This window comes from Brassica oleracea, unplaced genomic scaffold (assembly GCF_000695525.1).
Source record: "Brassica oleracea var. oleracea cultivar TO1000 unplaced genomic scaffold, BOL UnpScaffold01284, whole genome shotgun sequence".
NCBI classification, from domain to species: Eukaryota; Viridiplantae; Streptophyta; class Magnoliopsida; order Brassicales; family Brassicaceae; genus Brassica; species Brassica oleracea.
In genome coordinates, this window is record NW_013617830.1 from 1 (window position 1) to 16,923 (window position 16,923).

At 39.2% G+C, this 16,923-nt stretch overlaps 3 protein-coding genes across 3 annotated transcripts; 2 read left to right on the forward strand and 1 right to left on the reverse strand.

The window, feature by feature from the left end:
- Window positions 1-972: 972 nt before the first annotated feature.
- On the reverse strand, window positions 973-1,845 carry LOC106321176. The gene is made up of 2 exons (XM_013759488.1): window positions 1,784-1,845; window positions 973-1,703 (listed from the first exon to the last, which is right to left on the reverse strand). Exon 2 carries the CDS (start codon window positions 1,690-1,692, stop codon window positions 1,126-1,128), a length of 567 nt encoding a protein of 188 aa, XP_013614942.1. The 5' UTR covers window positions 1,693-1,703; window positions 1,784-1,845; the 3' UTR covers window positions 973-1,125.
- A 6,487-nt stretch (window positions 1,846-8,332) lies between these two features.
- Window positions 8,333-8,848, forward strand: LOC106321174. Its single transcript, XM_013759485.1, has one exon. It carries the CDS (start codon window positions 8,333-8,335, stop codon window positions 8,846-8,848), a length of 516 nt encoding a protein of 171 aa, XP_013614939.1.
- Window positions 8,849-12,320: 3,472 nt separating this feature from the next.
- On the forward strand, window positions 12,321-14,351 carry LOC106321175 (auxin-responsive protein SAUR71-like). The gene is made up of 3 exons (XM_013759486.1): window positions 12,321-12,638; window positions 13,253-13,806; window positions 14,133-14,351. Exons 2-3 carry the CDS (start codon window positions 13,341-13,343, stop codon window positions 14,165-14,167), a joined length of 501 nt encoding a protein of 166 aa, XP_013614940.1. The 5' UTR covers window positions 12,321-12,638; window positions 13,253-13,340; the 3' UTR covers window positions 14,168-14,351.
- The last annotated feature ends 2,572 nt before the right edge of the window (window positions 14,352-16,923 follow it).

Here is a 16,923-nt window from a genome sequence, read left to right on the forward strand (position 1 = left end):
CTTTATGTTGTAAGTTTATGATGTAGTTTATCTTTTAAGTACGTTTTTCTTTGTCACTGAAAAGTAATGGTACGTGAGTTGGATTTATCAATACCTCAACTAAAAAGACTTATTCTTGGGTTAACCCTATAGGGTGAACCTCTAGTTTCACCAACCAATAAGATTGTGTTATTTCATATTCGATATCTTTTAAAAAAGGAAACAAAATATTGTCAAATTATATTATTTTTTTTAAATTAAAAGGTAAAAAGAAATAAATAAAAAATAGTAGTAATTACAAAAAAAAATATTTTTAACGTCGTCAGCAAAACATTTAAACCCTAAATCCTAAACCCTAAACCCTTGGGTAAACCCTAAACTCTAGGATAAATCTTAAACTCTAAATCAAAATCACTAAACACTAAAACGCTCAAGGGTTTAGGGTTTATGATTTAGGGTTTAGGGTTTTAGGGTTTAGTGTTTTTATTTAGAGTTTAGGATTTATCCAAGGGTTTAGGGTTTATCCAAGGGTTTAGAGTTTATCCAAGGGTTTAGGATTTACCCAAGGGTTTAGGTTTACCCAAAGGTTTAGGGTTTAGGATTTCGGGTTTAGTGTTTTGCTGACGACGTTAAAAAGATTTTTTAATTCTTTTTTCTGTAACTGCTATTTTTTTAACTTTTTTAATTTTAAAAACATAATATAACTTGATAATATTTTGTTTCCTTTTTTAAAAGATATCGAAATTGAAATAATGAAATCATATTGGAAGGTGAACCTAGAGGTTCACCTATGAGGTGAACCCAAGAATAACTCAACTAAAAATTGAAAATACGCATACTATAATACCTTTATTTTTATTTGCTTTCCATATTTTCTTGTTTCAGAGGAATGTTGCAATGCAACACTATACCAACACGAACCAAACCATGTATGTATGTAGTCGAGTTTTTTACGAGTGAAAGTGTATAAGTGTAGTCAAGTTTAGGTGGGCTTAAACAGTTGATACTGATTTATTCTAATTCAAGAGCTCCTGGTCTTGTTCAGGAGAAATTATCTACAAATTGCAAAAATAATCGACCAAAAATAATATACTTTAAACCAACAAGGTTTGAAGTATCTAATCATGTAGTAAACACCTTCCGCCGTTACAGGCTCCTTTTGTCATCCCATAATCTTACGACACTTCCGTTTATCACCATCAAGTCCACGTAACGGTACCAATCTTCATCACCATTTCTCATCTTCACCACTCTTTCCCATCTCTCCCACCACTCTCCACAATCACCCGAACCACATCCATAGTTAACAGCGGACGTTAACTCTCCGTCTTCGTCAACATCCCTCCCTCCGTCAACGTTTACCTCGTAGTACATAGTCATCTTCCCTTTTGTCACTCCGTCATCGCACATTAACGTCTCCCAAACCTCCGTTTTCATAACCAACGCTTCCTCCACTCGAGCCGCCGCCGTTTCTTTAACCGGACCAGCTACTGCTTGTCGTTCTTGTTCAGTTTTCGAGGCGGTTTGTTCCTCTAACAATCCACATCCATGACGACGGCCGTCGTCTCCAATGGTGGTGACTCTCATCCTCCAGAAACTGACAGCTGCCGTCACGACAGCGATCCATGTCCACACATTGTTGATGACGGCGAGAACACCGAAGCTAACGTATTCGAAAGCCAACGCTTCTAATGGAGAAACCAAAGTGGCCATTTTTTTTTTGCCTTGATGATAAGCGGAGAGGTGATTGGTTAGGTGGTTTATATAAAAGGTAGTAAGAGAGACAGTGGAGGGAATTTAAAACCTGGACTGTCTGATGAAGAGAGAGGAACGCTAAGCCGTTGGATCTTGTCAAGTGGAAGTGTGAATATTTCGTAGATGCTGAGAATCGAGAAGGAAGATGCTTTGTTTTCAAGAAAGATGCGCACAGCCAAATACTTATTCCTCATCGGGTTCGCTGGCCCTCATAATATAAAACAATATAAGCAACATATAACAACAAATGGTTGAGTTAACTTGGACCTCAAAAATGAATAATATAAGATCTGGGATGTTGTTTTTAGAAACTATTTAGAGTATTGCATGGCTTTCTTTTTCTGCTTACGATTGTGCATGTCCTACGCATGCAACAATACTAGGTGGAGGATATATCGCCCATCACTGTATTCATATATTCTATATCTTAAATAGTATCAATAGTTTTCTAGTTTTTATCTTAAAATCTTCAGATATTCATATATTATATATATAGAGATATCTTAAATAGTACCAATATTTGTGTTGACGGATGAACCTTTGATCTTGGTTGTTTTGGTTGATTGCTAGCTGAAGAAATGCATAATCATGCTATATTTTCCTCTTGTTTAATGTGTAATCGCCACCAGTCCTCATCACCACTTGCACGGTTGCACCCTTGTTACTAAAACTATTTAGTCAAAATGCGGAAAAAACGCTCTCATGCACCGTAAGCGAGAAAGGTCTTTGACTTTCTGAGTGAGGGGCCACCCTCCTTTATCCGGGGTGTTATTTCCTGTTTGGAACCTGCTACACCTGCTTTCGACGACCTTTTTTCAAATTGTTCCTTGTTAAAGAAGTATCTGCTGGATAATACTCTACCTTGCAGCAAAACCCACCGGGTTCTTCCCCCGACCCAGGTCGGAGGGACCGCCGTTGCCGCACAAAACCGCCAGACCGGGAAGCTGAAGCTACAAGGAGGATGCATCACCAGTTATATGAAGAAGCCGCTCTGATTTGGAGCCAAAACTGAAGACCGTAGCTGCCCTCTACAAACTCTTATTACCCAGTGGTTACTGGACCTTATCTCTTGAATCTAAAACTTGTAAAGGTTTACTCTGTGCTTCGGAGATCTCCCTGATACTCAAATTCGAGAGCTCTTCGATTCTTTGTCCATTCACCTCGCAGAAGACTGACTCCTCATCTTAAGCTACCCTCCAGAAAACGCAAACCCCGGATTGTACCCAGTGAACCTTCTCCCTGTCAAACCACTACGCCTCAAGCCTCCTTCACCATAACCTAAGAACCATGAGTAGAAGACTCTCGTATACTGAGAAAGGAAAAGGGTTGGCTGCTCCCCCGGAACCTCTAAGAGCCACTTGAATCAGAATCCCGGCTGTGGATAACTCTGAACTCATAAAGAAGCACGCTCTCACACTGGTAGGAAGAGTCACAAATCCAAAGGTCCAGAAGTTGTGGTCTCTCATACCTTTCTTTACGGAACACTGGAAAGTCGAAGTCACTCCTGTGGGTGCAGAACTAGGCCAAGGCTGCTTCCAGTTCCAATTTGCTTCTGAAAGAGACCTCCTGAAAGTCCTAGAAAATCGACCCTATCACTTTGCCCGTTGGATGATAATATTGTAACGCTCGGAACTTTCAAGCGCCCCCACATTCTCGAACCTAATACCGTTCTGGATCCAAGTCCAGGGTATACCTCTCCACCTCCGGTCAGATGTGGCCCTAACCTCTCTAGCGGACAATATTGGCATCAGAGAGTCAGTAGAAATCACCGCAACTAAAGCTCGTATGAGAGAACGTATTGATGGTCTTAAACCCCTTATCAAGACGGCTACTCTTGATTTTGACTCAGGGGAGGAAGCAATGGTCACACTTGTCTATGAAAAGCTTGAAAGACACTGCACCTCTTGTGGTATGCTCGACCATGAAGCCCAAGACTGTCCTCTCGCCGTGGACAACACCCCTTATGTATCAGAGCTGGAGAAAGGGACGGAGCGCTTGCCCCACTCCCACCAAGAGAATAGATATAAGTCAAACCAACCAATCTCTCGAACCCACAACAATTCCCACTCCAACCAGAGAACCCAAACAAGAGGAGAATACCAATTTGATCACCATACAAGAGATGATGAAAGAAGATATGCTAGACAACATCCCTCACACCCTGCTGAGCATGGAAAGAGATCACCAATCAGACGGAGTAAACCACCGGTACTCCCCTACTCCTGCAGTGACCGCTCAAACTACTACAGCCCTCGTGTGCTAGAATTAGCTACCTCTGGTCATTCAAGGGAATATAGGAGACCTGATCCAAGCAGGTCCAACAGATCTCACTCCCTCTCCACCCATAAAAGTGGACCTTCTAGATCAGTCTGGATTGAGAAACCGCCAAACCCCAGGACTGACAGAGAAGAGAATCAAATGCATATCGAAGGAACAGAGTCATCACTTCCCCCTCTGAATCCTCCGCATTTTGAAGTACCGAATGAAGCTTTAACTGAAGCCATATTAGAAGTGCGTGAAGCTATGTCTCGTTACACAAACTGCCCTGATCCAAACGAAAGTGCAGCCAGAAAAGAATGGTTTAGACATACTGAAGAATCATGAGAAGTAGAGGAAACTGCAGCAAATATGATCAAGGAAAATCAAAGACCAATGGTACCTAAGAGTGAATACATCACTATTAACTTGAGCCCAGCTCATACTCCACCTCGAGTGCCAGCAATGTTGCGTCTCGGTCCAATTCTAGAGGATGAGGAAGAACCTATGATACCCTCACCTATTCCACAAGCTGCAGCTACCAAGCGAAAGCCAGGAAGACCCCCGGGCAGAAGAAATATTGTAGCATCCCCCCTCAGCTTCTTGGGAGTTGGAGCGAGAAGAAGAAAAATCACAAAGTCCCAACCCTCTCCCTCAAGGAAAAAAAACCCCTAATTCAGCCTCTCTTTCAGAAGCAACCTCTCGTGGTAAAACTGGTAGAGCAGGAACTGCTGTAACCCTCAGAAGAAGAACTGTGAAACCTTCAATTCCCTCTCTCTCTGCATCACAACGAAGGCAAGGAGCGGATTTTCGGAATCCGTCCTCTCCTCTTCCTTAAAGATAGTATGCTGGAACTGCCAAGGGGTGGGGAACCCCTGGACAGTTCGTCGTCTCGGGGACATCTGTAAAAAGTAGACCCAAATATTATTTTCCTTTAAGAGACCAAAAATCCCCATAATGTGGTTGCTAAGAAGCTAGAAAAACTCAGACTCTCAAACCTTAAAACCATACCTCCACATGGAGTTGCTGGAGGAGGCTTAGCTCTACTCTGGAAAGATGGCATTGATCTAGAGATAATCTCCTCCTGCAAAATTTATTTCGACACTCGCATTAGCTATGAAGGAAACCTGAGCTATGCTACATTCGTGTATGAAAATCCAGATAAAAAAGAAAAGAAAACAGACCTGGGACTATCTGACGGCTCTAGCTCTGATCAGAAATGCCCCTGGTTTATCTCTGGAGATTTCAACGACCTTACAGGTAATTGCGAGAAAGAGGGAGGCCTTCCACGTTCTGAAAAATCCTTTGATGACTTCAGAACCTTCTTATCTGAAGGTGACCTTTATGACCTTCAACATACAGGTAACTGTCTATCTTGGAGAGGGAAGAGAGGTGATTTTAACGTCAAATGCCGACTAGATAGGGCCCTCTCCAATAGCTCTTGGGCTGAACTCTACCCCTCAGGGAGATGTGAGTACCTCCGCTTTGAAAGCTCAGACCATAGACCCCTTATAACCTTCTTTGAGCCCCTACGCAAGAAAAAAAAGAAGGTATTTTCAGATATAATCGATGTCTAAGCAAGAACGAGAAAGTGCAGAAACTCATTGAGGACACCTGGACAGAATATGCATAATCAAGAGTCAAGCTAAAGATTGATAAGTGCAGAACAGTTATCATCAAATGGTCCAAGGCACAACAAGCTGAAAACAAAACCAACTTGGAAAGTCTGAAGCAACAAATCGATCAACTAATGTCGGATGCAAACCCTGATGAAAACCGTCTCAAAAGCCTAACTGATGAACTACATGCCGCCTATAAGCGAGAAGAGGAATATTGGCAGCAAAGAAGCAGAAAATTATGGCTTAATTTGGGGGACAGAAACACAGGTTTCTTTCATGCATCTACAAAGAAGAGAAAATTCCTAAACAAATTCTATGTTTTAGAAATAACAGATGGCAGTCCAGTTTACACAGAAGAAGAGATAACAGTTACACTGGAAAACTATTTCAAGAATATATTCACACCAGTGGAGAGAGACAATGGCATAATGGAGAGTGTTATAAGTGAAGCAATAGCCCCGAGAATCTCAGAGGAAACTAACGAGAGACTTATAAAGTTACCTGAGGCAAAAGAGATAAAGGAGGCCCTTTTCTCCATTCACCCTGGAAAGGCACCGGGACCCGATGGCTTTTCAGCATGTTTCTTCCAGTCAAACTGGAACATAGTGGGTCAAGATGTTATTAAAGAAGTGCAAGAGTTTTTCATCACTGGTGTAATGCAAAGAACATCAAATGAAACTCACCTGTGGCTCATCCCAAAGGTTACCAGCCCTAAATCTGTTGCTGACTACAGGCTCATTGCTCTGTGCAATGTGAGTTACAAAGTCATCTCAAAAATCCTCACGAAGCGTCTCCAACCTCTCCTTGAGAACCTCATAACTGAAACCCAATCTGCACTTGTACCAAAGCGAGCCATTTCAGATAATGTCTTAATAACCCACGAGATACTACACTATCTGAAGAAATCAAAAGCTCAAAGACATTGCTATATGGCCATCAAGACCGATATGAGTAAAGCCTATGATAGGCTAGAATGAGATTTCATCAAATCTACACTCCTACGGCTTGGGTTTCATACTACTTGGACAAATTGGATTATGCAATGCGTGTCTACAGTCTGCTATGCGTTCATTATCAATGATGCAACAAGAGGACATGTCAAGCCAGGCAGAGGTATCAGACAGGGTGACCCCCTATCCCCTTACCTATTTATCCTCTGCAGTAAACTTTTATCAAGCCTCTGCATTTTGGGTCAATCTAATGGGAAGTTCAAGGGAATCAAACTAGCGACAGGCTCCCCGTGCATAAATCATCTGCTTTTTGCAGATGATACTATGTTCTTTTGTAAGGCTAATGCAAGTAATGCTCATGTGCTAAACAAGATCCTATCGACCTACGCAACATAGTCAGGTCAACTGATTAATACCTAGAAGTCAGCTATCTCATTCTCCCGCAAAACCAGTCAGGCAAGAAAAGACCAAATCAAGCAAACATTTGGAATCAAAAATGATGGGGGCTTTGGAAAGTACCTAGGACTGCCAGAGCAGTTTGGTAGACGTAAAAAGGACATCTTCGCCGGTATAGTGGGTCGCATCAAACTGAAATCTATCAGCTGGTCCACAAAATTCCTCTCGCGAGCCGGTAAGATGATTATGCTGAGAACAGTCCTTGCCTCCATGCCCACACATGCAATGTCGTGCTTCAAACTTCCCCGATCACTCTGTGCCCAAATCCAATCTATATTGACTAGATTCTGGTGGGATTCTGCACCTGAAACAAGAAAAATGTCTTGGATCTCCTGGAAAAACATGGCAAGACCGAAGAAGCTTGGTGGTTTAAGATTTAAGGACATCTCTACCTTTAATGATGCTCTTCTAGCTAAGATCGGCTGGAGAATACTGAGGAATCTGTCTTGTCTGCTAGCTTGATGTCTCTTAGGGAAATACTGCACAGAAGAAAGTTTTTTGTCAGTAAAACCAACTAAAGCCTCCTCTCATGGATGGAGGAGTGTTCTCATTGGAAGAGACTTGTTGATTAAGCACCTGGGATGGGTAGTTGGTTCAGGCTCATCTAGCAACGTATGGAACGGCCCCTGGTTATCGTCAACTGAGCAACTTCGCCCTTATGGACCCGCCCCTGATGAGTTCAAAGATATCCAAGTGGCTAATTTGATGCTCGAAGGATCCCCTGATTGGGATCACTGGAAACTGGAGCTAGTCCTCCCTTTCCACAAGTACCAGGTGCTCCAGATCAAACCTTCTCTGTGTAACGCCTCTGATGAACTGGTCTGGCTCAAAACAGCCTCAGGTGACTACTCCACGAAATCTGGCTACAATGCTCAATCTGAAAGCCTGTCTCTGGTGGAACCAGTAACCCCTGAGGCCTCCCTTGATTGGTTTGCAAACGTATGGGATCTCAAAACCTCAGAGAAGATTAAAGTCTTCCTCTAGAACTCACTACACGATGGATTACCAGTGGGAGAACAGTTTGCAATCAGGAACATCCCAATCTCAAGCCAATGCCCTCGCTGTCCTGAAGTTGAAACGATCTTACACATGATTTTCACATGTGAATTCTCCAAAGAAGTATGGAGCTTGGCGCCGCTTGGTACCCCTGTAACCCTGGACCTTATACTCAACACAACTACTAGTCTCGACCTCATTAGAAGAATCCCATCACTGCCACCGATTGGTTTGGGACCAGGAACTCTACCGGCATGGATCTGCTGGAACCTTTTGATCTCCAGAAACCAATTGACCTTCCAAAGTTGAACATTCTCACCGATGGAAACCCTATCGAAAGCAATCAAGGAAGCACGAGATTGGTCTTTAGCTCAACTCCCTCACCCAAAACCCCAAACCGGATACCCTAGTATCGCCCAGGATCCGATCAACGACCCATCTCAAGCTTGCATGTATACAGATGCAGCTTGGAACCCTTTGTCGAAACGCGCTGGACTCGGTTGGATCATCGATGATTCTGGATCTACCACAACATATTCAGCGACCTCCCCTTTTGTGGCGTCGCCCCTTATTGCGGAAACTTTGGCTCTTCGAGCAGCCATGATCTCTGCCAACACTCGTGGAATTACCGCTCTCTGTGTCTACTCTGATTCTTTAACCCTCATCAAGTTGGTGAAAAAGAAAGGAAGAAACCTAGAGATCGCTGGAATTCTCAATGACATTTATCTCTTCTTCCATAAATTTATTGCTATTCAGTTTAAGCATATCCCTAGAGCTGATAATAATAGAGCTGACTCTATTGCCAAACAGGCTCTAGGATTAATGTATGAACCTTAAGTTTTTCCTATGATTTAAAAGTTTGATTTACAAAAAAAGAAAGAAAACAAGTTACTATTTTAAAACGTTAAGAAAACCGATTGAGTCCATGCCCTCAAACTAATTAATTCATGCAACAAGAAAACAATAACAATTTATACATAAAACAGTTCAAACATTATTGTACAGCTATATAAAGATGGATCAGAATAAAGTTGTCTAAATTAAAATTTTATAATGGCATACTATATGATAGTCCTGAAGGAAACTAGTTATATTTTTTTTTTTGTGCACAAACTTCTTCATTGCTAAAGTCAAACGGTTACAACAGAAATAGCAACATCGTACAAACCACGATGTGCGAGCAGATAAACTGAAACCCCGACATATAGTTCAAGGGAATATAAGGATAGAGACACAAACTTAAAAAGTTTGATAAAATGTTATGCAAGATATTGAAGTTGCCACTTACGATCCAAACCAACAAAGACTCAAACTGCACTTCCAAATCTTCAAATAACAAACGATTAGTCACACATACAAGTGACGTCGCAACACTGTCCAAAATCTTGACTCTTAACTGAATGAGAATCGTTGCATCTACCGGCCCCAAGTGGACCTTCACACAAGATGGCAAACGGTTTGGAAATTGGTAACTTTGTCCGGTTTTGATTACCGGGAGATAATCACCTCTTACAAAAAGAGATTTTGGTGGAACAATTATCTCCTTTGAGAAGGAGGATGTGAAGAAAGATCTCTCTCGGCCCTGTCGAGAGGAAGTTTAAATAAACTTATACACAAAGGATAATTTTAAAGGACTATTTGTTTGGAGCTTTGAGAGACTCAGATTTGGAAATGATACTGAACCTTGTCTTGAGATCAAAATATATAGCAATTGACGCACTGGAGATATTTGAATTAAAGCTAACTGATAAGGTACCTCGTTCCAACATTGACGGTGGAGAGCAAATGAATAAGACCGAGCCACCTTTACACCGGTGAAACAACGCAGCAGTTTGACGAGATTTTTCTGAAAGGCAGAACCAGTGGCCAAGAGACTCTCGACGCCAATATTACTGTATCGGAACCAAAGAGCGTTAATGAAACCAGAGTTAAGCTGTTTGTCACCTGAATCTGTCCTGCTATGAAAGTAAAAGCAAACACCGGGCTTCGTAATTGTTGTGAACGGTACTGTCAGTAGGAGGAGATGGATCTTTAGGACTTCCGACAAGAGTAGATTCACCGTGGAAATTGAAGAATAGAGTTCAGAGCCACCAAGGCCCATAGATCTGACGGATGAATCTCGGGAAGCAGAAATAGGGAAGCCTTGTTCACCACATCTCAAAATTTTCCCTGTAGAGAGAGAGGTCAACGCCCAAGAGGACGAAGAAAGCCACAGATCTGATAGTTGTACGTTTGTGGGAGAAGATATAGCAGTATCAGCACAGTAAACAAAAGTCAGATCTAGTAATATTGCAGCTATGACAAACAGAGATGGACTGCAAGTGAGAAACAAGAGCCAACTAGCTTGGATATGGCACTGACGACGGTTTGCACGGCCATGGACAAAAGTGGAGCTAAAGAAACCCAAGTTCAAGACACAAACTTGGAGAAAATCAACAAAAGAAGCATAGAGGAAACTAAAATAGAGAGACGGAGAGGAGACACTACGATGCCGGTGAGCTATAGAGCTGCCGGCGTCGGAATCCATGGCGCTCTAGCTCACCGGCATCGGAATCCATGGCGGAGATAGCGACCTCGATTTGCGTGCTTGGGAGAAGATGAAGCCTTTTCTATGTTCCCATAGGAAATTAGTTATATATATCATATGTATAATGCATAAACTCGTACGAAAAGAGATCATTTTAGCTCGGCCACCAGAGTACTATTCGATCTAAAGCACAAACCAACAAGCTAATAGCCTAATACAGAGGGTTTCATTTTATATATATTTAGGGTCAATAAACTAATTATGAGACACTTGCGAATTTAAACACGGTACATGTGAGAAGATATTGCAAAATCCATCCATAATACTCCGCAAAATATTGTTCGCAATCGTATAATATACACTTAAGTAGAAACCATGTTCTTGTCCAGGGTTCTAAAAATCGGTCTAGGCGGCGCCTAGGCCCCCGTCTAGGCAGCAACTCGGTCCTATCCGAAACGATTTTCTTAAAATCCGATTTATACCGATTTATATGATTCAAATTGGTTTAAACTGTTCTAAATCAGTTAAAATTGGTTTAAATCGATCTAAAATTGTCTATATATGTTAAATAAAGCAATAATATTATTACAAATCTACAAATTTGTCTACTTTCTTCTGTTTTGTATATCTAATTTTGATAACTCATCACAATAATTTTATAATTAAACTTAAAAACTAAAATATGTTATACAAATGTATAAAATATATAAAATAAATCAACAATTTTCTAACGCCTAGACCTCGCCTAGGCCCCGAATAATCCGCCTAGTCGCTAGTCCTCTATAAAGCGTCTAGTTACCGCCTAGCGATTTTTACAACATTGTTCTTGTCTAGTAATTGTATTACACAATATTTAACTTCATATTATTTTAAGTTAATCATCTTATTACTACCAGATATATAATATTAGAATAATGTGAACACCTTAAGTGTATCACATGGTTGCCTAAAAATATTTAAGTGCGTCACATCAAGAGGTGGTCCATCCCGGAAGTAATTATTAGCAAAACCATTGTAATGGATGGAGCCTGGAGGCATCAAATACTAACAAAGAATCTTCAGTACTAGCTAGAGATCATCCTTTTCTGATTAATTGTCAACGCCAAAATAATCAATGTTCCTTGTACCTCTCAGCAAGCACTTGATCATGTTGATCAATATTGTTGTTGTGTATATATTTAAACATGCTGATCACTTGACCATCTATCCAAACAAACGTCTTTAGAGGTTGAGGAGAAACACTAAAACAAGCAACAATTAATCTCTGCATGCTCGGCTATACAGACGTTTTATTCTGTGAAGAACTGAAATCAATGTATAAACTGTTAAAGAGTATAACCGAGTCAAAGAAGAAATACAGAGTTGGAGGCATATTTTAACAAGAAATTATTTGCAAGACATTTTCAGAGTCTCTGCTACTTGTAATCTTTCTTTCAAACCAATTACTAAGGATACTAGTAGTGCTAAATTAGCTAAACAAGCTAGCTGCAATGACCAGACACCACAGAGCTCTATAATCAAATGGATATCATGCAACTTCATTAATGATATATGTCAAGTGCATCTCATAATAATTTGTAATTATTTTAATTGCGATGAAGTAGAGGGATAAGTTGGCAAATCAAATAAGCGATTAATATGTAAATAAACTAACTTTCGGCGTAGAGAACGTGAGAAAACAGAAGAACCTGAAAAGCCGAAAGTGACGGGAAAGCCACTAAAAATCTTATGTGCAAGAGAGAATCAATGAACTGAAAAAACTATAAATCCCAAAAAAGCCAATCTCCAGTTCCTGATCTCCCAAAATTCGCTTCTCTATTCGTTTTGCCCCCACCAAATAAATTTTAGATTCTATTAATTTTTAATTCTGATTTTTATTTGTTTTTTTAAGTTTTGGTTACAGAACTTGAATATATACATCCTTCCTCATCATCGTTTGAGCTTCCCAGTATTGGAACGGAAAAAAAAACCTAAAAAAGAAGAAGCCACAGAAAAAGAAAGAAAGAAATCTTTGGGAGACCCCTCTTTTTCTCTTTGCATGGTTGTTCCTCATCGTTTCCACATATAGCTAAGAGTGATTCAATTCGTTTTCCTCTTCAGGTTAACGATTTATATAATGCACATACACATATGTAAAACATTTTGAGATTTGTTTCTATTTTTTTTGAGAAAATTTTGATTTAGTAGATCCTGATCTAATCTGGATTCATTTTTTTGCCAATGAACATCAATCGTGCGTTATAAATATAGGTGGATCTGTTGAGTTTGCTGAAAACTTTTTTAGGTAAAGTGAGCAAAATTGTATAAAAACTTATTATGGATTTGATGATGTTCTTGACATTGATCTAATACTATATGGGTTTGGGAGTTCCCTCTAGCACTTCGTGCTGCAGATTCCATGTACTTTACACTAATGTTTTAGATTTGCACGGAATCTGAGATAAAACATTCCTTCTTGAAAAATACTGCTTTGGACTGTGTTTCTGTGTGAATGTGGGTCCCTGCTTTGGTTGATGATACATACTATTCACTTTGCTTTTTTCACAAATATATACTAACAAGGAGCGCATTACTAATGATTCAAATTGATTTTTATTTCTCTTTACAAGTTTCTTTTTCTAGTTTTATAATCTTGATTACAATAGAAGGATTTTTTGTCTGAGTAATGTGTTTATTCATTTTTTTGATAAAGTTTACTTATATCGTTAATGCAGCTACAGGGAAAGAAGAAGATCTTATGAGACGCTCCATACCTCATTGAAGAAAACATTACTGTTCTTTAATATTACTTAGGCAGGGCAGATGGATGAAAACAATGCGGCAAAGTTAAGCGGAATCAGGCAGATTGTGAGACTAAAGGAGATTCTACAGAAATGGCAAACTGCAACCATAGGTCCCAAGTCAGATATCGCTCCATTGGCAGCTGGAAAGCAAGCGGCGGCAATGATCTCACCGGTTATCAACAAGAGGCTATTTTCCGTCAAGAATTGTGACTCGGATGAGGAAAACTGCCAAAGCCCTGAGCCTCCCGCTGATGTTCCCAAAGGGTATCTTGCGGTTTATGTTGGACCGGAGCTAAGGAGGTTTATCATACCGACAACTTATCTTAGCCACTCTTTGTTCAAGGTGTTGCTTGAAAAGGCAGAGGAAGAGTTTGGGTTTGATCAGAGCGGTGCGCTCACCATCCCTTGCGAGGTTGAGACTTTCAAGTTCTTGATTAAATGCATGGAGAACAATCCTAAAGATTATCACCCTGACGACAACTCCGGTAATCCCCAAAGACCAGTCTTACCTATAATGAACTAATCACAACCCCACTGTAGCTAACCCGTTCATACTCATTGGTCAAGGGGCCAACATGCTTAGTTAGGGATGGTTTTAAATAAATTGTTAAAAACCAGGGATAACACCTACCTGGTTTAGAATGGACCGGGCCGAGCCTGTTAGGACTGTTATCCTATCTACCCCTCCCATTACACTTACAAGAGACTTTACAAAATGTTTGATGAGGAATCAGGCAAAATACTGGTTATTTTGGACAATGATATGATGATTGAGTTGCCAACACTAATGGTTTTGTCTTGTCTTTTGCAGCTGGGGATGATGCAGTAGCAGCAAATGAAGACTAAATATAAATCAAGTGATGAACAACTCTTAAAAACTTTTCTTTTGTTATTATGGTTATTGTTATCCTTTATTATTATTTTAATCATATGGGAATTGTTAGGGATCACATTACTCTGGGGTGTAATTGTAAAATCAGACTATCTTTGTATTTTCCTGGTTCTTATTTTCTTCTCCATTATTTTTCAAGGAGGGATTTAAGTTTTTTTCTTAGATATATATGTTAGATTTGAACTGATTTGGTGGACGAAATGTGATACGAGATTAAACATGAACACAACCTCTTGTACGTCGAAAGCAAGTTACAAAAAATGAAAAAAAACTCTTGTACGAAAAAATGTGCACACACCTGTCTTCTATTGTTATTATCGAAAATGTTTCTCAACCAGGTAGACTAATGAACAATGCAATATATGGATTGTGGTTGATTTGACAAGAATTGGTCGGATTTGGTATGTTTTTTTAATCTGAGGTGTAGTTGGATCACGATCAAATGTGAATATATGTAGTCTATATGTTCAGTTTATTGTGATGGTTAGCGCAAAATGTATTGCTACGCGATGATGCTTTTATGTGCTTGGGCATGTAAGGACAAATCATGCGTATGTTAGTTTGAGGTTTTACATAATTTTGGAATTGCGGAGCCCCTTTTATAAAAGAATTGTTACGAAAGTCAAAAGAAAAGGGAGGAGCCGTTTTCGTTGAAAATATAAAAAGACGTGGAGTCCGCTGCACTATTTGCACAGTAAAATCCTACTTTTTAACTTCTATATAAACGATCGATTCGATCGTTTATAATATACACCGAAAACTCTTATCTTCTCCTTAATAAGAAACACTCTCTCTCTCTATATCAGTGTTATTATTTCTACCACTCTCTCTCTCTCTCTATCAGTGTTATTATTTCTACGGGTATAATATTTTGCCCTTATTTAAATTCCTGCGATACAACAAAATACCAGTTCTTTTTATAACATTTTGTTTATTTTCCATGGAAGATACATTTTTAGATCTACTGTGAACAAAAGAACAAATATAGTGGGGAAATTTTAAATATTAAATGGTTATTTGCTGCTTGCTAGACCATACTATTTACATGTCGGTACAATTTATTATTTATGAATATGGAAAAATGGAAATATAGGTTCCCAAATTATTTTTTAGTTTACGTTGGACATTTTTATGTCATTGCATATAAAACTTCATGTTGTAGAATAAAAGTGAATTTTGTCCTAAATCTCTAAATTAATATATAGATATATATATATATATATATATATATATAGAGTCGGCCGAGCCGCGTATAATTTATTTATTACTCTGCATTGATCGGCTGAGCCGTCGCATGATTTGTTGTCATAATGCATTATTGTTGGAGGATCGTCGGAAGAGATTTTATGGTCCACCGCTATATATTTGCATGGTCCACCGTTATATATTTTATACATACATGTATATCATGACAAAAGTATCATAAAGTGTAATTTCTCGAGATTTAGTTATTAAGAAACCTACACAAGAAAATATCTAAAAATATTTTACAGACTATGGTTAAGTACTATATGATAAAAGCCGAATCATAACATCAGATGTGAAGAGAAATGACCTTACTTGTAACTTATAAAACATGTTTTTACAGCAGTATAGTCACAACATTTACTTTTTTATAACAAAAGACCGTAGTTAACCGGGCCTCGTGGTCTGGTGGTATAGGAACTTCAGTTGAGGTGCTCGCCATCACGAGTTCGAGTCCCGGCCACAGCGGATTTAATATCATTTCTGTTGGGGCGCTGGACCCCCTACGAAAAGATAGTTGGAAATGTGGCTGTCCATATAACAAAATTAAAAAAAAAAAAAACCGTAGTTATAGGACATTTGCTATCATTTTAAAATGGAGAAATAAATAAAATAATAAGTTGTCAGCGTAGATTTGACTTTCCTTATTTTTATCTGATTTAAACTCATAAAAGGTTCTCTCTCGGAGTCTTTCTTTGTCTTTCACTATCGCCCATACATTCTTGTCTTCTCCCACACTATCCGAGGTCGAGGTACGTATAGCTGCAGTTACCCTTTTGGCCTTATTATATGCATCCTCTTACATATCCATTCCAATAATATTATCTAGACCTATAACTATGAGATATACAGGTACTCTTTTATTTACTAAATAATTCTACTATTGGCTAAGAGCATCTTCGTCCCCACTTTGTAAGTGGATTCTTAAGAGGTGAGCCCCACAATTTTGTCAAAACTCAACTCTTCTTCCTCTTCTGCAAGAGGCGAGTTTGATGGAGTTTTTGTACTGGTCCCACTAACCTGTGGCGACTTGCGATTGGTTAGTTTTTAATTTTTTTAAAAAAATCAGATAAAAAAAAATTTTTAAAAAAATAAAAACCCCTAATGGGCTCTTAGGATTAAAGATGCTCTAAATGTCCAGTTAATTCGAACCTCTTCTTGTTATGATTTTCTTAAAATATTATAAAGCATTCAAAGCTTCATTTAACAAGCACAAATATACCTTCACTAGCGTCGATTGTTTGTGTTATGAAAGCATAGTGTATATCGAAGGCACAAATACGGTAAATATGAAATTTATCCGTCAGAACTCAATCCTAAAGTAACGAGGATACTACTTTTCAGAAAAGAAATAAATGCTTCTTTTTATTTATTAAAATAAGAATTTACAAAAAGGGTTGCAAGTACGGAATATAAGTATATATATATATACATAAATGCACCTCTTCATGAATCATGTGAACCC